The sequence below is a fragment of the Electrona antarctica genome (assembly GCF_951216825.1).
Source record: "Electrona antarctica genome assembly, chromosome: 17".
Taxonomy (NCBI): Eukaryota; Metazoa; Chordata; class Actinopteri; order Myctophiformes; family Myctophidae; genus Electrona; species Electrona antarctica.
The window spans coordinates 43708682-43732539 of record NC_136798.1 but is presented as its reverse complement, the minus strand read 5'-3'; the positions used below and the strand labels follow the sequence as shown (position 1 = coordinate 43732539).

The following is a 23858-nucleotide window of genomic DNA, read 5'->3' as shown; positions in this document are numbered from 1 at the left end:
TGACAGAGTGGATTATCTTGGATTACGTCCGCCAACATACATTCCAATAGTACATTTACTTGACCAAAAGGTAAAGACTGATTTATTTTGATTTATTCATTCTGGATCCTTAGTCCTTGGTCCGAGGTCACGAATCTTGACTGCAGACTTGTTGACTGTCTCGAACCAGCGTCCTCTCACACCATCAGCAACTGCCAGAACCACTGAGCCATCGTGGAATACTCTTAACCATGGATTTGGGGTAATTTTTTCTTTTTTTGGAAGGGAAGACAAAAAAAGAAAAAGTCTATTTTACCAATGCAAAGGGTGAAATATTGTCATAATGTACGTTGTGTTTGTTTTGGAAAGGAAAAAGTGTTTTAATGTACTTTTTACTGACGTTAGGGTAGAGTTTGTTTTAACAGTACAGGACTCTCTCTCACACACACACCAGAGACTGGCAGCTGACTGGCTCATTCAGGGTTGCCAGGTTGGTGGCTGTCAGGTTGTCTAATGCCTGCTGCATTGTGTGTGTGTGTGTGTGTGTGTGTGTGTGTGTGTGTGTGTGTGTGTGTGTGTGTGTGTGTGTGTGTGTGTGTGTGTGTGTGTGTGTGTGTGTGTGTGTGTGTGTGTGTGTGTGTGTGTGTGTGAACCAGCTACACTGGCATTTAAACACATTCATATTGTAACTGTTGCCACTATAGGTGATATAGTTTGCTTTATTCCTAAAAGGTACAAGTTCATAATGAAGAAGTTCATAATTAAGTCACATTTAAAACATTATTTCATGTATTTGTCTCAAGTTGTTGTTGTAACTGTTGCCACTATAGGGGATATAGTTTGCTTTATTTCTCTAAGACAAAGTTCATAATAAGGTTAAAATAAGTTCATAATTGTTTATTATCTTTCTAAGTGTACAAGTGCATAATTAAGAAGTTCATAGTTAATAGTTACATTCATGTTAAAACATTATTTCATGTCAAGTTGTTTTAATGCTTTTATTTTGAAGAGTCAACGTCATATTCTGTGTCTCGTTTGGTCTGCTCTCACGTCAATTGGTACACAGGAGTTTTGTGTATGCAATCAAGCCGCAGCTAGAAGCAGCTAGAAGCAGCAGCTCTGCCAGCTCCGTTTACACTGGTCATGGTCACACAAAGACTTTAAAGTTACAAGAAGTAAAGGTCATAAGAGACTGTCTAAGAAAAGGTTATAAGAAGACTGGAGAGTATTCCCCCTTTGTTATGCACGCAGCCAACGAGGTATTTGTTGTTTGTTTTGTCTGTATTTTACTCATGTGAAATGTTTGCATCTACATGCTGTGCATGTCATTTATGTTAATTGTACGTGCTTGTTTTATTGTTTGTTTAGTTTTCACGGTGGATTGGGAGGGCAAGAAGGCACCTTCCAATAAATCAGTTTCAAGGAAACCACATTGTGTCTGTTTGTGCTCGGAGGGAGTTACAGTTGTAATGGATGGACTTTGAACATATGAAACTGTTTTGGCCAGCTGTCCCAAATGCCAAGAAACGCATGACGGAACGACGAGAACCAAAAAGTGGCTGGCGTCAGTTTCGCCTCATAAAAGAGAAGATGCGCTCAGGTTGGTAGTTGCATCTATTATGTGCACTTTGTCTTCATTAACGTGCCAACTTGTGCATATGTTATGCATTGACAACCATTGCCTTGCCTCTGTTTGATTGATAGATGACTTCCAAGCATGTGAAGATTACGATCTCACCAGTGCTGCAGAAGCTGGTGGTGAAGAACCTTCTGGAAAAAGACAGAAGAAAAAAAGGCTTTATCCAGAATATGGTATGTTCTTTAACTTGGCAGTAGTCAATCTTCTCTGAATTGTAACGCTTACATGATTGATTGTCACTCGAATAACTGAATAACAAGGTCATTGTTTTTTGGCATTGAACATTTGGAATCTAAAAGCATAATTTGTTTGGCTTTTAGGTTTTGTAAAAAAAAAGCACATGACAAAATATTAAATGAAAAACGAAACATTGCTTTAAGTTTTATATACAAAATGGCTGATCTACAAGCTCTTGATGACTGTGGGCTTGTAGAGCTGTTTTGGCAACTCTTCCTCTTTTTATTTTTTGGGAACATTTTGAATATTTTTCTTACGTGGAAGCGAGTAAGGCGTTTCACCCACAACTGCAATCAGGCAATAATTGCGACAGGGCTACTATAACGTCTGTACGCCAACACAATAATAATTCAACAAAGCTATTTGCAACTGAAGTTTTTGCCAACATTTCTGTCTCAATTAGTTGAGGATGAAGAGGAACACGGTGGGCAATCTGAAGAAGAGGAAGATCAAGGTTTGTTCCCCCCACCGCTGGACGTTGGCAGTCCCATTTGATTATGATTGAGTGTGTAGGCTACAAATGCCAGTGACGGGAGCAATATTGACGTGGAATATAGTATCTTTTCTGTTTCATATACAATACAGCTGAAGGCAGGTAATGAGTCTATACAGTAAAAAAATCCGGTTTTAATCACAGTTTTCTTTAGGTCGCTTCAGTCCAGAGCTGCCACTTGTGCCACAGAAGGTGGTGCTGCAAAGTGTTCGACCAAAAGGTTAGTATGAAGTCTGCTTTTATTAGCATTTGCCCCATACTCATAGTGGTATGCTAGTCATACACAACAATGTAATAGAGACACACACTGAATCCCAAAACTATGTCTCATCAAACAGAAAAGTCGCAAGGGACGACCTCCACTCCATCCTCTGACCAAAATGCCCAGAAACACCAAGGAAGTAATTGTGACACACACACACACACACCCCAAAACTAGGTTGTGCTTCCTTAAACATTTTTCAACTTTAGATTGTTGGTTTGTTAAAGTCATCATTGTTTGCATTTATTTCATTTTGGAGCTGCCACTCTGTCATATATGGAGGATATATTAAATGCAATGGTAGTTCATATTGAATAAAAGTAAAGTAGATCACCTTCTCATGGATGCCTGTCTCATCAAACAGAAAAAACCAAGTCGCCTGGACCCAGCTCCACTCAATTGCCTGAGCCAATGCAACCAAGTAAGCGACGCACGCACACTTAAGTTGTTGTGGTATGGTTTTGCACTCTAATTAATTGTAGTCATTTGTTTCTATGCATTAGAATTTCAGAAGGTGTTAATCACTGTTTTCTTTAGGGCACTTCAGTTCAGAGCCAGAACTGCAAGAGCCAGAACTGCAAGATTATCAGACTGATGACAGCATGGGATCTGCACAGAGTTTCCCACCAGTTACCCCTACGAAAAGTTCGTATGAAGTCAGAATTTTTTAATAAACATTTGACCTATACCGGTATATGCTAGTCTTACAATACTTACAATTGATTAATTACTGTGTGGAGAGGGGGGGCTGCTGTTCTTCATTTCGGAAGAACACTAGCTGCCACTACTAGGTTACATTTGTAGGATTTGAACTTGTACTTAATGCAATGGTTTATACTAAAGAAAAGTGGCAAATAAATAACCTTATGGATGCCTGTCTCATCAAACAGGAAAAAAGTCACGCAACCCCACCTCCACCTCCACCCCCAGACTACAACGAGCATCGTACCCAATGCAGCAAGCAAGTAAGCGACACACACACACACACACACACACACACACACACACACACACACACACACACACACACACACACACACACACACACACACACACAGACACACACACATTGTGCTGTTGGTATGGTTGTGCTCTTTCTATTTGTGGTGATCATTCGTTTCTATGCTTTAGAATTTCAGAGGAAGGTTCTGGAGCTGCTCGTTTCTATCCGGGACGGGTTGCAGGACTTGAAGCTGTCAAGCAGTCAAGATGAGAGTGCTCCCCTTCCGGCCAAGGCGACCACAGTAGAGGGACTAACCGTCCTTGACGAGTCCCTCACCTCGGCTACTGAAAGACAGCATCTGGTAGGTTTCACAACTGTAGCATAACTGTTTCAAAACTGTAGCAATTTGACACTGTATCAAAGCATGTGTCAAAATGTAATTTAATCATTTCAAAATGGGGAAGTATACAGTTGGAGGGGTACGGCATTGTGTAAACTGTTGTATCACATTGCGTCATTATACATGCTTTACAGTATAGCCTACAGTGTATTAAAGCTTATTGAAACAAATGGCAGCAATCTTTTGCAGTCACTTTTGGACAAATGGCAGCAATTGTCCTTAAAAATATTTAAATGGTATACAATAAAAGCATCCGATTTAAAATACATAAAGGTAGCAGCTGTTTATATGTGCAGTAGGTCGAGAGGTACACTCAATGGTTAGTAGACCTTAGTTTGGTTGTATTCCATTAGCTAACCTTCTTTTATCACAACAGGTCACACATCTTGCTGCTGTGGTATGGTAGTTTTCAAACTCACATAGGGTGTATGTAATCTGTGGGAAGTATGTCTGTCTTTGTATAGTGGGCAGGTGCTTAAAAAGTATTGCTCAGTTTCCACCACATTGTGTGTGCAGTGGGTGGGTGCAATGGTGCATAGTCATCCCTTGGGAGCGGGGTCTTTCTGTGGCGGCCTTTCTCTATTGAAGGCTGTGTCCACTGACTCTGTACCTAGTAAAGACTTAAGTTTTGGGTTGTTCACGATGCTCAGGTATTCTGACATATATATTATCTGTTTAGTGCTAGGTAGCATTCCATTTTGCTTTGGTTTAGGGTTGTCTGTTTCCAGTATGTACTACACCCTCTGCGTTAAACCAATCCTGATACCATCCAAATATGAAAGACTTTGCAATGCAGGTTTTAATTCGCAAAAGACTTTCCACACAGTTGTAGCCCCTACATTGAATTTAGATATCCCCAAATGCACTCGTCTGAGACATGACTGGCTACTCAAGACTACTAGTAGTAAATATAGCTGTTTATATTTGTTGATGACATGTATTAAGGTGTAATATGTGATGCTCTGTTGACTTGAATACACAGGATCACAATGGGGAAAAAGTCCTCACGTGTAAATGGGTTGATGCTAAAAGGAAAAACAAACATCCTGAAAACAGATTCTACAAATGTCTTCTAAATCCTGACAGTTTTCTGAAAACCCCATGTTTCTATGCCAGTGGTTCTCAACCTTTTTCATGTCAAGGACCCCAGACATATCTGTATTTGGGACCCCCCCAGAAGCAAAGATTTGAGTTAAACGTTCGCTCTGAAAGAATCTGTATTCAAAGATGTGTGCCACATTTTCACGATATTTCAAAAATAGCAGCTCAAGCTACAAGCTCATAGTGTGACACTTGTGCCGCGCTATGAGCTTGAAAATGTGCTATTTTTTAATTAACTTCTACTGCATGTACCCTCAACAGGTACTCTTCTAGGGGTGCCCTCTACTAGTCTACAAGTTAATGGAATTGCATCACTTTTAAATACCTTTTGTATCCACAGGTTGATGTCAAATGACCTCATGGCAAAATTCAATATGAAGGGAAAGCTGGGAACCAAAGAAAGAAAGCTGTCTTTCATCAAGCTCCACCTCTACTCTGTGGTCATAGGTAAACGGCATATATCCAGTACCCATGTTTTGACACAGTGGCCACTTGTGAATAACCAGGCAACTACCCACAATGTTTTCAAGTGTATACATTCTGGATGGTTCTTATGTTCTTTGACACCTTTAAAACGGATATCTCTTTTTGCTTTCATTTTGTAATGATGTAGCCAGTGTCCAAACTTGAAATCCCTTTAACTTTGAGCATTAGATTAAATGTTTGACCCCTTCGAATTTCTGCCGCTTAATGGTTTTACTGCTTACTGTAGCCCATCTTGTCTGTCTTGCAGAGAGTGTCCAGAGGAGCACCAAAGAAACGGAGGCTAACATCTCTGACCAAATTGCTTACTGCTTGAAATATGCTCCAGACAGGCTGGGTGGAGGTGGCAGGACCAAGACGGACTAGGCTGGAGACAACAGTATTTTATTTTGCACAAGGTCTAGACTGGAGACAACAGTACTTTATTTTACTTTGCACAAGGAAGCTGTTTTGCACAAGGAAGCTGTTTTATGCACAAATACAAAGAAAACCTCATTGATGCACGTGTTTCGGGTCTCTGGGGCTTCGTACACACATAAAGAACTGTTCTGTGCTCTGCCTGTGTTTCATGGCCGCCTCAATGCTTTTCCAATGGAAGTCATGTGATTTGACCAAACACTTGTGTTTGATTGCCCCCCTCCCCCGCATCGAGGACACGAATCTTGACTTGTCTCGAACCAGCGTCCTCTCACACCATCGGCAACTGCCAGAACCACTGAGCCACCGTGGAATACTCTGAGCCAAGGATTGAGGGTATATTTATCGTCTTGTTTTTTTGCAGGCTAGTACATTTTTATTCGTAAGTAGTAACAAGTGTATTTTACCAATGCACACAGTGAAATATTGTCATAATGTACGTCTGTATATTACTATGTGTTTGTTTTGCAAAGGTTCAAGTGTTTTAATGTACTTTTTAGTGACGTTGTGGTAGAGTTTTTTTAACAGTACTTGTGAGGACTCTGCTCTCTCTCACACACACACACACACACACACACACACACACACACACACACACACACACACACACACACACACACACACACACACACCAGGACTGGCAGCTGATTGGCAATTTGCCACTTGTCCCTCATTCAGGGTTGCCAGGTTGTTGTGCTGTGTGTCTAATGTAGGCTTACCATACGTCCTCTTGTGGCTGTCCGGCTGGCTGTCCGGGGGGGGGTTTATAAATTCCTTCAAATGTCCGGGGTTTTACACGTATATGTACGCTCACAGACCATTCAGACCGACCAATGTGTATTACAATGCACGTTCAATGGTTCGTAGTGGAAAAACACTGTGGGAGGCGGACTTTCAGCCCGAACCCCGGAATGTGTATTATTCATAACTGCATGTGCGCTGACAGCACTGGTCCTCACAGCAGGTCAGAGAAAGGCTCGCTGCTGCTCCGCTGTCTGCAGATAGACTGTGTTGTCTGCTCTCCGTGAGGGAAAACTTGAATTGCAAAATAACTATCCTAATCCTATCAATGACATGCAGAAAAAGTAGGCTACTGTTTTCTTAGCTTTGTGACTGACCAATGAGATGCAGATTGTATTGTCTGCAAAGGAACTATGTGTCTGTCACAAATAAAAGTTCTGTCCTGCAAGTCCATGTCAACAACACAGACAAGGCAGCTGTGCGCGAGGTGAGTCCTTCTGCAAATTAAATTGACCGAATATTATTTTGTACAACCAAGCAAAGCATAGGATATGATGGTTTGGGCTGGTCTCTCTCTTTTTACAAGAGATAAGCCATTGCATACAGGTTCTCAAACGTTTTAATTTCAAGGACCCCCATAACTCTGAGAGTAAAACCAAATGGACCCATTTGGAGTCCCATTTGATTCCATCTGTACAGTATCAGAGTTAAAAGTTATAAAACGGTCCATTTGGTTCCATTTGTACACTCAGAGTTACAGACCTGTAAGGGTCCATTTGGGTCCATGTGTTACACTCTCATATAATATGACAGCATACACACCACACACACAGGCAGGCATTGCCTAAAACACATTAAAACACTCAAACATTCCAGGTGACTAAAATGTGACTAAATTAAAACTATTCAAGGGACTGAAATGAGTTTGCTGCCAAAAACACAACACTGCATGATGTCACCTCCGTTCTTTATTTCCCCAGAGAGCAGACACGGTCCCCACAGGACAGGTCAGGTCAAAGGTCATTCGGTGCCGACTGACAGACAGACAGACAGACAGACAGTCGGTCAGACACTCAGCGAGTCACTTGATTGATTCATTTACAAACACACAAGTTGTGTGTTTGTAAAAAATCAGACCCACCGTTTCATTAGAGGATGTTCAGGTGGGGGTGAAGAGGCCGGAGGTCAACACAATTATACTGTCAGTCTTTTGGGTTTTATTAACCCATTCTGGACGGGAACCCTTTTTGGTGCATTATGTTATACTTTAGAAAAATAGCAGACCCGCAAGCGGTGGCGCGCTACGAGCTTGTAGGTCTGCTATTTTTGAAAAATCGTGTGTGTGTGTGTGTGTGTGTGTGTGTGTGTGTGTGTGTGTGTGTGTGTGTGTGTGTGTGTGTGTGTGTGTGTGTGTGTGTGTGTGTGTGTGTGTGTGTGTGTGTGTGTGTGTGTGTGTGTGTGTGTGTGTGTGTGTGTGTGTGTGTGTGTGTGTGTGTGTGTGTGTGTGTGTGTGTGTGTGAGAGAGTGAGAGAGAGATCATATGTTTTTCAAAAACCTTGAACAATTTATAAACAGTGGTTCTCAAACACAAATCTTCTCTTCTGAGGATGGGTGGGGCTGCCCTGGCACACAAGGGCGGGGGGGTCAAATACAGATAGAAATTGGGTTAAAATGTGATTGTTCTTGTCACTAGGTGCTGGCGCAAGGTGTGACTGCGGTGTTGATCATTGTGTCAGTCCTGCAGCTGTGTGTCAATGTCACCTCTTCTGTGTTGGATGAGGTCAGTGTTGTGATCTTCATATATGGATATGGCCATATATGGTGGCGTGACGTGGCACGAGGCGTGATATATTGGAGATCTAAGTCTTTCCATGATGTCACGTGATGTCACGAGGCGTGACCATATATGGAGACGTGATGTCACGAGGCGTGACCATATATGGAGGCGTGGGTGACTAACGGTATGGTGTAGGCTACCAATGAAAACCTGCATCTCCCTTCCGTCCGTCTGTCCATCCGTTAGTCACCCCATGCCTCCATATATGGTCACGCCTCGTGACATCCCGCCTCCATATATGGTCACGCCTCGTGACACATCACACCATATGACCATCTCCATATATGAAGATCAAGACACTGTTCTGACATTCCAACTGTTGATCCCTCCCCACCCGTCCTTCCTGTTCTGACATTCCATATGTTGATCTGACCTCATCAAACCCTGTACACTCAAGACACGCTCCAGTACAGAATTAATTCCATATGTTGATCTGACCCTAACCTCGCGTCACCAGGCTTCCCACCTCTTAGGAAAGCCTGGTCTGTGTTACAAAAATGCCCTGTAAACCAAAAGCCAAAGCTGCTCTCCCAGCAGTCTGCCGTCAGCCAGGCGGATGCGTGCACGCGACCTCGCCCTAAAGGGCTTCTCGCCCTCAGGGCGTCTTGCTGGTAGTAAATACGGTCGCAATTATTTACTATAGTCCTACTAGACCCCAGGGAGATACATCTGGCCACAACAAATCAATCAATTCCCAACAGATATCCAAACCTGTTGTTTTGGGGAGTGCTGGTTTCAGTTCATTCAACCTCCTCTTGTGTGTTGGCTAGTGAGGGGCACCTATAGGAGCCATTTATACTTCAAAGCGCAACAGTATTGCATGCAGAGAACAGCTGATATACAAGCTCACATCGCATCGCGGATGCGACTGTTGTGAGCGTAGAGGTCTGCGTGCGCTCGCGGGATGAAGCAAAGCAAAGCAAAGTTCTTTGTTTACCCAGGGTGAATGGACTAAGCTCGAGACTTGTTTACAGCCAGACCCTGCTCATAGAACATTTCATGGTAGGGGTTCAATGCCTTGCTCAAGGGCACTTCAGCGGTGGTAATTTTAACGTGCCGGTCCGGGGATTCGAACTGGCGACCTTCCGATAACAAGACCGCTCCGCAAACCGTTCGGCCACCGCTGCCTCAAAGCATTAATTATACTTGATGGGCTGCAGCCGTGCGTGCACCCATGCACAAACAGGCTCTGCTGCCGTGATCATGAGTGCACCTCCCGTTCTTATGACAGCGAATGTAGGTGTGGTTTTGAGGACAACTGCTTTGAATTGCTATTATTGTTCACACACAACAGAAACCAATGGATTATTTCACAATAAAAATCCTAATCATTCTTCCTCCACACTGGGAGAAAACAGCATCTGGAAGTATGATGGTGCATTTTTACATGTGAGTGCAGTTAGAACTTTTCCATTGCATCTTATGAGAGTTTGTCACCTCCCCCTTCACATTCAATTGATGATCTTTTGTGGCCAGATGTAATTGACTGGGGTCAGTAGGACTATAGTAAATAATAATAAAGAAATTGCCGTAAAATTGTGTAAAAAAGACGTATAGTTTCTGACCGAGGCTAAGTCATTGATTTTTGAGGGGAGCTAGCCCCTCCTATATCCAGCTTTTGGTGTTTGTCCACACTGTGTCCTACACAAACATTAAATTCCCATTGACAATGAATGGAGAATGTTACGTCTGAGCAAATAGACAGTCAATTTTACGTCATGATGATGTACGATGATAAGAGCGCCCCTTTTTTAAATTTTCGTTTTTTCATGTCGTATGAGAGCAGGGAATCATAGCTTCAAATGGACATATTGTTTGTTCAGTTTGACCCACCAGTTTTGGACATATGGCTTATAGTAGAGTAATGTCTTGCAGAAAACAGCAAGTTGAGAAAACAGGCATGAAAGATTCACTTCTGTGGACTCTAACATTACATCTAGCTACATGTTTAAGCATTTATTTTATATTTACAGCTCTGATATTTATTTCGGACATGCTCTAGTAGTAGGCTATGTGAAGAGTCTGCCTGTGCTATTAACTCATTTTGGATACAAAATGTATGAATTCAGTTTTCCTCCTCTGAAAAGCTGGAGGCTGCACGATAGCAGCCCCTCAGTCAAATATGGTCACATATTTAGCCACTTCAAATGCCCCCGCTATCAAAAATAGCTAAAAATCGCAAAAACGAAAGAAAGCAGCAAATTAAAAATAAATAAATAGGCCTAATAATAATAAAAAATAACACTCATCTTTTACTTTCTCTAATAACAACCTAAAACATGAACCTTGGTTTTAAAAAAACCAAACAAAGTTTTAGTTTTCCAGGGTTTAATTTGTTAAGTATGTTATTTACTTCATACAACAATAACAATAAGACGTGAGCGTTCTGGTTGCAACATGGGTTGTTTATTCACCTGGTCTGTCACATAACTGAGATGCCTTGGCTCGCATCGCCCTCTAGTGGTTATGCAGATTAGCACATGTTTAAGTGCTACCGATTTGGTAGTAATATTTTTACAATTTACAATTTACAATTTAGGCATTTAGCAGACGCTCTTAATCCAGAGCGATTTACATTAAGCAATAACAAAAGCATGGCATACATCACATAAAAAAGTAATTTATTATACATGTGTACTATAAAGTGCTATGACTACATAAAATGCAATTCTAGAGCTGTCTACGTAACAAGCTATAAGTCTGTTTAAAATACAATCTAAGTCTACATACATACAGACATCATATTCACAACTCGAAGTGGCCGCGGTCCCCTTCGTTATTCCAGTCTGACTTGACCGTTAAAAGCATCACATGTGACGCACAAAAGTTTGCACACACACACACACACACACACACACACACACACACACACACACACACACACACACACACACACACACACACACACACACACACACACACACAGGGTTCCTGAGGGTAAAATACACAGAGCAGAATGTTTACAACCACCTGAAGCATGTACTGTCTGTACAGTAGATCATTGACTTGAATCTAACTATTTATACAATATGTGTTTTTTGACCCTCAGGAAGATCCTGAACATGCCACGTGAATCACCATGAATCATGTGAATCATGAAACCAGACGACCCCAATGACCTGAGTGATCTCACTTCCTGTCTCAATGACATTGGATGTGTAATAACTTGTTAAAACTCAATGAAGGAAAAACTGAGATCCTTCTCACTGGTCCCCAGTCTGAGAGAGAAAAAAAAGTAGGCTACAGCTAATGCTTGGATCCCTGGCTAGACATGTCAAAACAGAGGTCACAGACCTGGGTGTGACTTTAGACTCAGACCTATTCATTCTCATTTTAGTAAGGTCACAAGAACAGCTTTTTTCCATTTAAGAAACATGGTAAATGGTGCATTTATATATATAGCGCCTTTTATCCAAGGCACTTTACATAGATTGTGCATTACATTCACCCATTCACACACACATTCATACACCGATTGCGGCGGAAGCCATGCAAGGTACCAACCAGCACATCGGGAGCAATTTGGGGTTCAGTGTCTTGCCCAAGGACACTTCGACATGTAGACAGGAGGAGCCGGGATTCGAACCGCCGACCCATGGATCATTGGACGACCTGCTCTACCTCTTGAGCCACAGTCGCCCACATGGCTAAAGTAAGACCTTTTTTTAAATCAGAGAGATGCAGAAGTACTTCTACATGCTTTTATCACAAGCCGACTAGATTATTGCATCCCTTTTTACAGGACTACCCAAAGAAATCTATAAAAGAATTACAGATAATCCAGAATGCGGCAGCTAGAATATTAACAAATACCAGAAGAAGAGATCACATTAGTCCAGTCCTGTCAACACTACATTGGTTACCAGTATTGTTTAGAATAGATTTCAAAGCGCTTTTATTTGTTTATAAAGCACTAAATAACTTGGCACCTTCATATATTAAGGATTCCATAAATTTTTATGTTCCAACTAGAACACTCAGGTCTTCATCCGCTCTCCTACTAAAATTACCCAAAGCTCAACATAAGAACACCGGTGAGGCCGCCTTCTGGGTCTATGGCCCCAAGTTGTGGAACACACTACCACTGCACCTTAAAAGGGTGACCTCCCTTGCTGGTTTTAAGAGCGAGTTGAAAACTTATTTTTTCAACTTGGCATTTGTTTAGACTGATCTTGTGTTCACACTCAATGTTCTGTTACAATTTTCCTTACCATTTCTTTTTTTATTTTTGTATTGCTATTTTTATTTTCTAATTTGTATATATTTGTATATACTTTTTTTTATCTATTGACCTGCTTTTGTCTTCTGGCATTCCGCTGCTTGTTATTTGTTATATGTGAAGCACTTTGGGTTGCATTTTATGTATGAAAGGTGCTATATAAATAAAGTGTATTATTATTATGTAATAAAACCTCGATTCACACATGCGTCTCCTGTTTCTTATGACACACACACACACACACACACACACACACACACACACACACACACACACACACACACACACACACACACACACACACACACACACACACACACACACACACACATTGAAGAGATTGCAAATATTGTTCGTGTTGCAACACAAGGTTTATTCAGAGCAAGAGATGCCAACACCAGCATGATTAAAAATTGTACAAACTTCACAATGGAACTGAAATATCACTTACAGCAAAAATATTCATCATCAACAAAAACAAAAAAAAAACATGCCATGTATGTAACAAAACTTGAAAATCATTTTGCAAGAAAGAGAGAGAGAGAGAGAGAGAAAAAAACAAAACAGGTTTAGGCCTATAATGGGGAGAATTAAATGAATGTATAAAAAGAATCAACCCCTTTATCAATGCAGTACTCCAAAAGAAACCGATATAGTTGTTTTAACTTTTTTATGGTAACAAAAGGAAATTGCTTCACATATATTCATAGGTTTCTTTTCGCATTCTAGCATGTCACATGCTAGTGCTGAGAGCTTACGTAAATACATTACAGGTTTAGTTTTTAACATCGGTACAATATGGGAGTCTATGCTGACCATTGGAAGGTGGCAGATTTGTGCTTTTAATTCCCGTTTCCTTTCGTATATTTCAGTACAAGAACAAGTGAATAAAAAGTAGAGGGTCGGTCCCAAAGGATCCTCGGGGGTTCCTTGAGGGGGTTTCCAAGTGGACGGTTACAGGTCTGTAACTCTGGGAGTGTACAGATGGAACCAAATGGACCCTAGCTTACCCTAACCTCTCAGGGTTATGGGGGCCATTGAAATTAAAAAGGTTCTACAACCAATGCTTTATCTATATATGCAGAATTCTACAGGGCATAGCAGTGTCGGACATTTTCTGTTTCCGTTCCAGACCCCATTTATTTGTATAGATACAAATTAAATATATACATTTAAGGCTATATAGATTCAAGCCACCCTGGTGAATCATGACCGTAAAACGTTTGATTTTGTTAAAGAAAGAAAAAAGAAAAATAACTGAAAATTCACAGAATCAAATGGTCAATCAAAATGGTTTATGGCCGGATGGCTGGATTCTAGCCTTAGATTATATAGATTTTTTGGAAAAAAAATGTATGGGGTCTGCAACAAGCCCCCAGTAAGGCTGTCCAATGTTGAAGCTGCCACTACCTACTGGCGAAATGTGGAATTGCAGCACTTGCATGGAGGTGGACGGACGTTCATGACGTCACGTGCGTATTGAGGTCCGCTCGCTCGAGCCATTGAGTTATAATTATACTTCCGGAAGTCTTCCGCGTGCTTCAAAACGCCACGGAGCAACTTCTACTGAAATGAATAGTGGGGGGGGGGGGGGGGCTAACGCTCCGGTTCGGTCTCTATCCTTTTATTACTCTATGGTCTGGAACGATGGACCCAGAAAATGGCCGCCGCTGCTACGTCATATTGGCAGAAGCTACACTCTAGACAAAGTCTAGACATGAAGTCATGGAACGTGTGCCTTGAATAGATCCCGCTGGACTCATTCAACACTTAATACAACATGTGTAGGCCTACTGTGCACGCGCTGACCGGGGTCTTCCAAGGGTGTGTCTCTGGCACCCTCATTGTCTCCCTCTGTACAATCAAAATCTCTTTGTCGCAAAATAGCCGACCTACATGCCTGCTTGATTTTCGCCAAATCTTAGCCTATTTTCTGCAAATGTTTGCATCTTCCAGAATATGTACACTAAAGGGTTAATGCGTTTGCTTAGTAAATCAATTTAGGATGAACTTATAATTGATATTATACGATGCCAACATTTTTGTGTTTTCACTTTGTATTTTCTGTACAGATCCCTAGTGTCCCTATCATAGAAAGCGAACATTAAAACGGAAATAGGCAAACATTCGATGAAAAGGGCTGTTCTACAAGCTGTGGCGTGTTTTAAATTTGTAGATTGGGTATTTTTGGCCAAGAAATGTGTTAAAGGTGGAGAAAAGGAGGGGGCCGTGTACTGTATAGGTTCCTGGGGACCCCGGCCAAATAAGAATATATATAGGCCTTAAGTGATGACATTAAAATCACCAGCATACTGGGGTTTTTTGTGTGCAAAATCAGTTTCCACTCTGTACAAATCTTATATTGTTCATTGGATCGTATATATTAACTGTCTACTATGACATAATCAGCCAGACTTTTTAAATCCCTTCATTAAAAAAAAGTTTATTATTGAAGAGGAATTGTCAACATTATATATTATTTATATAAGTTCTGAAATCACAGTTTCAATAAGTTGTAACAAGTGAAACAACAAGTGACACTTTTTAACCGAATACTTTGACATGTCGTTCCAATGAAGCACGTGCATGTTAATGATGATTTTACACCACAAGATTCTACCTGCACCGTGATTTCAGACAACCTTGTAACACATGAAAGTTGGGCCAATTTGGATCAAACCTTGCAAAAGCACGTTTAATTAATTAACGATTGTTGTGTGTGTTACGTCGAGTGGAATACATCACACTTCATTGTTAATATTCTACTCGGTGGAAGTACACTCTTTATATTTCCCCACAGTCTACAAAAAAGGCAGTCAAATATATATATATATATATATATATATATATATATATATATATATATAAATCATCTCATGTCATTTCATGGTCATATTGTGGCTCAGATAATTATGCCTGCTTAATTAACACATTCTTACAGCCAGGTCGCACCACTACGATGGCGAGTTAGGCAACATCTGACCAAACGTATACGTCGGCATCAGACGTGTGACGTTGGACAAGAACAAACATGATTTAGGATTCTAACATTGGGTGGCGACATCGCACCGTTCGGCACGGGCGCCTGTTTTTAGTTATATATTTAATTACCCCCCCCCCCCCCCCCCCCGCCACAACAAGAGTCAACCTATTAGGAGTTGGGAGGGAGGATGTCTGTATTTCGTTCTCACTAAGTATACGGCGCTGACTCTGCAGAAGTGAGTCGCGTGAATCGGGACTATACCAGGAATGTTGAAAAGGTGAAGCCCGTCGTGTGTCACACGATAGTATAGATTTCCCCCAACTCGTCATCAGCATATTACGATCTGGGTAGTGAGAATGTGTTGGATTGAAACTATGTATACTGTATGACTGCAGGCTTTATTATATAGATGCATGGTTGTGGAAAGACAATTGTACTGAACAGGTTGCAATATACACGTACTACTGTTGTTGTTGTTGTGATGTAAACCCTGTATGTCCTGTGGATTCAGCAGCTGTCAAAAAGAAAGCATTTATCTACAAAAGGTCGTCTGCCCCTCTGCTCAGAGCTTTTTCCGGTGTTGCTTACCGCAATAGTTCACAACAAACATCATCAGAGCACGGAACCGAGTTGTTCCGATGTGCAAGATCGTCCAACACAAGAAAGACCCCCCCCCCCCCCCCCCCAAAAAAAAAACAAAAACAAAAAAACAATAAACGAGTCATTCGCCCCTCTTTCATTTTGGGAACCAATCACCCACATTGGATTCCTTGAAACATGATTGTATTAAAAGGTTTATACAAAAACGCAATACATTTATATTTAGTAAAAAGATCTATCAGCTCTTTGCTAGATCTAATTCATAAGAAATTGCATATACCCAAACATTTTTTTTATATAGATTGCATCCCATATCTAAACAAGTGATTTAATATTACCGTACCAATATTGCTGATAAGTCATCCTAGTAGCTAGTAGTGATACATTAATTCATAATGACAGATTGTCTACCTACATTTTTAATAGTCGATCTGAGCTTCATTCTCTGAATGAAAAGCAGAAATATTCTCTCGAAAGTGCAGAATAGTATGTTTTAAACTACAGGAGTCTAGATCTATTTGGGGATAAGGGGAATTTTCACCAGTTGAGTTTCCTATATGTTTGAGATTCTTTGTGTTTGTAGTAAAACATCTTGTCTCGTCATTTTTTTTAACTCAATCATAGACAGTAGTATTTAATGTCTACACTGAAGACAGAGCTGTCAAACATCGTTTCCGAAAACAAAAAAACAAAACTTTAACTTTACAATCCAATCTTTATAGTCTCTCAAGCCAGACATTCTGTTCCACAATATGCAAATTCTACCGAGACTCTGCCAGGCACAATGTAAAATCATGAAATTATAGTTACGGTAAGAATGGGAAAAATATATATTACATTTTTCTTTTCTGCTAAGCAGCTACCTAGCAATTGGCTTCGACTGAAGCCTGCAGCTCACTTCAAACAAAGTCGGATGTTTTGGGCTTCGGGCCGAAGTTCAGACCGAAACAGCTACACCAGAGTTCTGAACTTAACTCTGCTGTTTGTTTAACTCAAACTCCAACACGCTTTAACATTTTGTGTCAGATATTTCACCATTTCTGGCGACAGAGGCCGTGTGCTATCTCTGTCCATTGTTTAATTGTCATCAGGTTTGTAGACACTGGGAGAGGGGTTCTAGAGGTTTGACAACCTTTCTACTAATCTAAACTATGGTACGTTTTGCTGGAAGATTGTGGTTGTGGAAATAAAAGATCTCAGGACGGAGATTAATCACAGGACGGAACATTAATGAGGCTGGGAGCGCCTGTTGGGCAACATTCGATGTCATTTCCGGTTGGGACGTCATCCAAAGTTGTCCCCCTCCATTTTAGTGGATGAGAGGAAAAGTCTTCAAACGTGAATAACTCTTGATCTAAATCAATCCGTCCAATTCTAACCAAAGATTAGGTTTTGCGGTCCCGTCGCTTGTCGCGTTAGAAGTAATCATACCTCCCGTTGTTGTCGATCGCCTCGGGGGTGTTTTGGCTACATCTAGCTACTTCAGCTACATCCAAGATGGCGCCTTGTGCACCTTGAAATGGGCCCTGAAGAAACAAATCGCTGGTCGTCCTGATTTTATGGTTACAAATACCTCCGGGCATTCTAGGTGATTCACCCGTGCTGCGGGTTAAAAATCACCCGTGGCTTCCTGTGAGGTTATAGGTTAGGGTTTGGGATAAAGTTAGTTTGGAATTATGAGAGGTCGGAATATTGTCATAGCTGGGTCTGAATTCGTTATAATCGTGCACTTGGTGACAAGTCTTTGATTTTTGGTATGGTGGTAGGTATGGTTATAAGGTTTTCAAAAACCATCGCAAACAAGTTGGGAGCGCCCCCTAGTGGTCTGTTTGCAATGAATCTAATATTAAATGGGTCAGTCTATGGTTAAAAACCATAATAATTGATAAAAGAGATTTTTCAATGGATTCTATTAGTATTGGGTGTGCTAAATAACATACTAAAACATTTGGAAAAAATAACTTCTGGAAAGGCATCATTTTCAAGATGGCGTCCACGATGGCTGCCGGGAGCTTAAAATGCCTATAAACTGGGATTTAATACATACAAAATCATAACAATTATGCACTTGGTGACAAGTTCTTGATTTTTGGTATGGTGTTAGGGATGGGCATAAGGTTTTCAAAAACCATCGCAAACGAGTTGGGCTCGCCCCCTAGTGGTCCGTTTGCAATGACTCTAATATTAAATGGGCCAGTATATGGTTAAAAACCATAATAATGGATAAAAGAAAAAAATCAATGGATTCTATTAGTATTGGGTGTGCTAAATAACATACTAAAAATGTAGGAAAAAATAACTTCTGGAAAGGCATAATTTTCAAGATTGCGTCCACAATAGCTGCAAAATGCCTATAAAGCTTGGATTTAATATGTAAAAAATAATAATAATAATTGATAAAATAGATTTTCCAATGGATTCTATTAGTATTGGGTATGCTAAATAACATATAAACATTTTGGGTGAAAATAACTTCTGGAAAGGCATAATTTTCAAGATGGCGTCCACAGTGGCCTCAGTAAGCTTAAAATGCCTATAAACTGGGATTTAATAGATAAAAAATCATAACAATTATGCACATGGTGACAAGTTTTAGATTTTTGGCATGGTGTTAGGTATGGGCATGAGGTTTTCAAAAACCATCGCAAACGAGTTGGGCTCGCCCCCTAGTGGTCTGTTTGCAATGAATCCAATGTTAAATAGGCCAGCATTGGATTCATTGCAAACAGACCACTAGGGGGCGAGCCCAACTTGTTTGCGATGGTTTTTGAAAACATTATGCCCATACCTAACATCATGCCAAATATCTAAAACTTGTCACCAAGTGCATAATTGTTATGATTTTGTATGTATTAATCCCAATTTATAGGCATTTTAAGCTTACTGAGGCCACCGTGGACGCCATCTTGAAAATTATGCCTTTTCAGAAGTTATTTTCACCCAAAATTTTAATATGTTATTTAGCATACCCAATACTAATAGAATCAATTGGAAAATATATTTTATCAATTATTATTATTTTTTTTTACATATTAAATCCCAGCTTTATAGGCATTTTGCAGCTATTGTGGACGCAATCTTGAAAATGATGCCTTTCCAGACGTTATTTTTTCCTAATTCTTTAGTATGTTATTTAGCACACCCAATACTAATAGAATCCATTGAAAAATCTCTTTTATCAATTATTATGGTTTTTAACCATAGACTGGCCCATTTGATATTAGATTCATTGCAAACCGACCACTAGGGGGCGAGCCCGACTTGTTTGCGATGGTTTTTGAAAACCTTATACCCATACCTAACATCATGCCAAAAATCAAAAACTTGTCACCAAGAGTATAATTGTTATGATTTTTTATGTATTAAATCCCAGTTTATAGGCATTTTAAGCTCCCGGCAGCCATCGTGGACGCCATCTTGAAAATGATGCCTTTCCAGAAGTTATTTTTTCCTAATTTTTTAGTATGTTATTTAGCACACCCAATACTAATAGAATCCATTGAAAAATCTCTTTTATCAATTATTATGGTTTTTAACCATAGACTGACCCATTTAATATTAGATTCATTGCAAACAGACCACTAGGGGGCGCTCCCAACTCGTTTGCGATGGTTTTTGAAAACCTTATAACCATACCTACCACCATACCAAAAATCAAAGACTTGTCACCAAGTGCACGATTTTGTTGATTTTGAACGAATTCAGACCCAGCTATCAGAATAAGTCAGAATAATGACATGGCACCGCCATTTTGTTCCCATTGACCTTTGTTTATTTGCGTAACATTATTTTGTTGGCGCAAGGAGTTATTCATGCGCATCTATTGCGAAAGCAAACAAATAGGGAGGCCAGTTCCAAATGCATGTATATGGTTGCAGAAAGAGTGTCTAATAGGTGTCGATCTAAAATCCAAATAACATGCATAAACAATTATGAAAAAACAGTGCAGGACTTTTGAGGTTAAAAATGTGAAAGCTGGCCCAGACGGTTAGCTCAACCGTCTGGGCACCTAGGCTGCCGAGCCAGCCGGACTGTGTGCCGCGGGTTCGACTCCCGAGCCCGACGGCCTTTGCCGTGTGTCACTCCCCATCTCTCTCTCCTCCTTCCCTGTCTGTCTACTGTTCACTATCAATAAAGGCACAAAAAAGCCCCCCCCCCCCCAAAAAAAAAAGTGACAAAACGACAGCCTTGTTTGGAAACTGGGGCCAGCCGACGGTCTGTCTTGACTTGAGAGACTACGTGTTCTGTTCTGAATCCACGGAGAACAAAGCTGAACTCTCGGACGCATGATTGCTCTTCACATCGCCGTCCACCTCTCTGACACCCCCACCACCGCGCACACCGTTTGCCTGGAAGTGTATTTTTTTTGTTGTTGTTTTTTTTTTAAACTAAACGAATGATTCAAGCTTTACACTTCGTAAATATTACATGGTACACCAGAATGTGCTACATTAGCAGCTATATAAACAGTACGTCACATTATATTAGGTCGTTATGAAAATGTACAAAAAAATGCCGTCGAGTGTTCATTTTTAAAACGCTTTGCCCCATTGTTGGCGATTCTTTTCTTTTTTTTCAAAGCAAGGCAAATATGTCAGCAGAGAGAGAGAGAGAGAGAGAGAGAGAGAGAGAGAGAGAGAGAGAGAGAGCTACACATGGAGTTGAGTGTTCAGCATTGATAGACTTGATAAATAAATAAATAAATAAATAAATAAATTACAGCAGCAAAAAAGTAATAATTAAATCCACTCCCTCTATTAGACCCCCCCCCCCCCCCCCCCCCCCTCCTTATAAAGGAGCATGAAGCCCTATATAGGCTGAGTTTGGAGTTTAAACCACAACAGATTAAAAACATGGCCGGCTGATTTAAATGGAGTCCCCCAGAATAATCACATTGTAACTAGGGGCCCCCCAGAATAATCAAATTTGAACTGGGGACCCCCATAATAATCAACTTTGAACTGGGACCCCTCAGAATAATCAAATTTGAACTGGGGACCCCTATAATAATCAAATTTGAACTGCGAACCTCCAGAATAATCAAATTTGAACTGGGGACCCTAATCAAATTTGAACTGGGACCCCCCAGAACAATCATATTTGAACTGGGAACCCCCATCCTGACAAGCACTTGGAATTGCAGGAGGCATTACATTTTTTGGTTCCATAAATATTGTGAAAGTAGCAGATCTACAGTTGTATAGAGCTTCTATATATTTTCACAAATTTTGCCTCTTCCTTGACCTTAGCCTATATGTTTTGCCTATTTGGCCAATGTTTGACCAGCTTTTATAGTTTAGTTTGTTCATTACTTTTATACCGTAAATTGAGGTATTTAAAAGCTCTGAAAAAAATCCTTAAATTGTCGCTTCGCTGGTCCATGCCTCATTGCCTGCACCTGGGGAGCACCCATGGTTCTGGAGACATTCCAAAATCTAAACACACCCATCATTAATTTCATTAGCTGCAGCTGTGTTGCTTAGCCTGCCATTGTTATTTTACCTGCTGGGGGTGGGAAAAAAACAAAGAAACTATAAAATCAACCTACAGTATAGGGTATCACTCCCTTTCAAGCATATGGCATCCCCTATTTAAAAATAAAGAAGAAATAGCGAACTTTCGGATGCCATTTCCACCGCTTAACACCGTCGTGCGACAAAGTATAAAAAAGAGGGCTTACGTTGGTTAATGCAAATGTGATTGATTCTGGGTTTTTTTCCTTTTTTTTGCATCATCTACACCTGGATGCCCTGAACCGCCTGCTTGATGTTCTCCAGCAGAGCCTTGTTCTCCGGGCTCTGGTAGTGGTCCTGGTGGGTGTACATGTCCGTCAACGTGCTCACGTACGAGTCAAAGTTCTGCTCATTCATTGGTTCCTGAGGAGGAGGAGGGGGAGGGGGAAAATCAAAGTTCTGCTCATTCATTGGTTCCAGAGGAGGAGGGGGAGGGGGAAAATCAAAGTTCTGCTCATTCATTGGTTCCTGAGGAGGAGGGGGGAAATCAAAGTTCTGCTCATTCATTGGTTCCTGAGGAGGAGGAGGAGGAGGGGGGGGGGGCATGGCCACCAATTAGACCAGTGGTTTTCAAACCTTTTCATAAGAACACGGACCATTTTTGCATTCAGCATTTGAGACACGGAACCACCGTTTGATGACATTTAGCCTCTCACACCCAAAACGAACGAATATTTTTTTTATCGTTGGATACGATTTTGTCTACAATTCCATGCGGCGTCAATGCGGCGCCATATGAGATAACAGGCAAACGCAGATCAAAAATAACAATTCTTCCACATTCTCTAATTGTGTAGAACGATTTAACTCTTGAGAGCGTAAAATGAAACCATTTGGACCCGTAATTGCAAAGAAGAAAAACACCAAAGAAAAAGTGCCTGTTTTCTTGATTTGTTCGGCCCGAAAAATTGTGTTGTCATGATTTGTCACAACTCTAGTAGGCTTTGTATGAGGCTTAAAAGGTCTTTAAATAAATACTTTTTGAAATGTCTATGAGGAAAATGAACGGGGAATCATTTCCTGGGCCCTGGTAGGAGGCGGGACTGCGGCGCTCTATAAGGGTCCATTTGGTTAACAACTCTCCATCATTTAGCTGATGGGGACCACCTGGAATCCCTTCAAGGGCCACTGGTGGTCCCCGGACCACTGGCTGAAAACCTCTGAATTAAACGACCAAACGCCAAAGCGACCTATCCATTGTTGATTGGTTGTTCACATGCACAGCACACCAATCACGCCGACAGTCACATCGCATGAACTGATTGATTAATTAAAGGAGAATTTCGGACTATAGTCGTGTTCTAATTGCCTTTAATCTAGTCTCACGTTACCAGACTGTTGCCTCCGTGATTTCCAAACGCTTCATCATACAGTCTGGATCATACAACGGAAGAGCTATCATGCGTAAGCGATAAAGCGGAAGTGGAGCCTCGACCTCGCCACTTCTGTTTCGTCTTTACAGTCGCGCACATTTATCCTAATATAAATAGAAAACAGCTAAGCATATATAGCTTGTTGCTTAGCAGAAAAGGAAATTAAAAAAATAAGCCCTAAAGATATTTTAAAATATATTTCCGTGAACGGAAATGGCAGCTTCCTTACTCAGCTCATGTGGGGGCTATAGTTCCAGACTCTATATAGCATTCCGTTACTCAGCTCATGGGGCTATAGTTCCAGACTCTATATAGCATTCCGTTACTCAGCTCATGGGGCTATAGTTCCAGACTCTATATAGCATTCCTTACTCAGCTCATGGGGGCTATAGTTCCAGACTCTATATAGCATTCCTTACTCAGCTCATGCGGGGCTATAGTTCCAGACTCTATATAGCATTCCGTTACTCAGCTCATGGGGCTATAGTTCCAGACTCTATATAGCATTCCGTTACTCAGCTCATGGGGCTATAGTTCCAGACTCTATATAGCATTCCTTACTCAGCTCATGTGGGGGCTATAGTTCCAGACTCTATATAGCATTCCGTTACTCAGCTCATGGGGCTATAATTCCAGAC

At 40.9% G+C, this 23858-nt stretch overlaps 2 protein-coding genes across 4 annotated transcripts in view; one reads left to right on the top strand and one right to left on the bottom strand.

Moving 5' to 3' along the window:
• LOC306940930 (uncharacterized protein) overlaps positions 1–23858 on the bottom strand; it is a 64347-nt gene that overhangs the window by 28634 nt on the left and 11855 nt on the right. The window contains exon 5 of one of the 3 annotated variants that reach the window (XM_079526198.1): positions 22131–22210. The exons of the other annotated variants lie outside the window; for them this stretch is intronic. Within the exon in view, the coding sequence (XP_079382324.1) occupies positions 22197–22210 (14 nt within the window). The 3' untranslated portion in view covers positions 22131–22196. Of the gene's footprint in view, positions 1–22130; positions 22211–23858 lie in introns of those variants that run through there. 3 annotated transcript variants of the gene reach the window in all.
• Positions 1082–3720, top strand: LOC306940535 (uncharacterized protein; the record flags this gene model as incomplete). The annotated part of the gene is made up of 10 exons (XM_079525633.1): positions 1082–1238; positions 1487–1579; positions 1684–1791; positions 2259–2309; positions 2503–2568; positions 2687–2749; positions 2975–3031; positions 3148–3255; positions 3501–3555; positions 3669–3720. The coding sequence occupies exons 2-10, from the start codon at positions 1510–1512 to the stop codon at positions 3718–3720; spliced, it is 630 nt and encodes a 209-aa protein (XP_079381759.1). The 5' UTR covers positions 1082–1238; positions 1487–1509.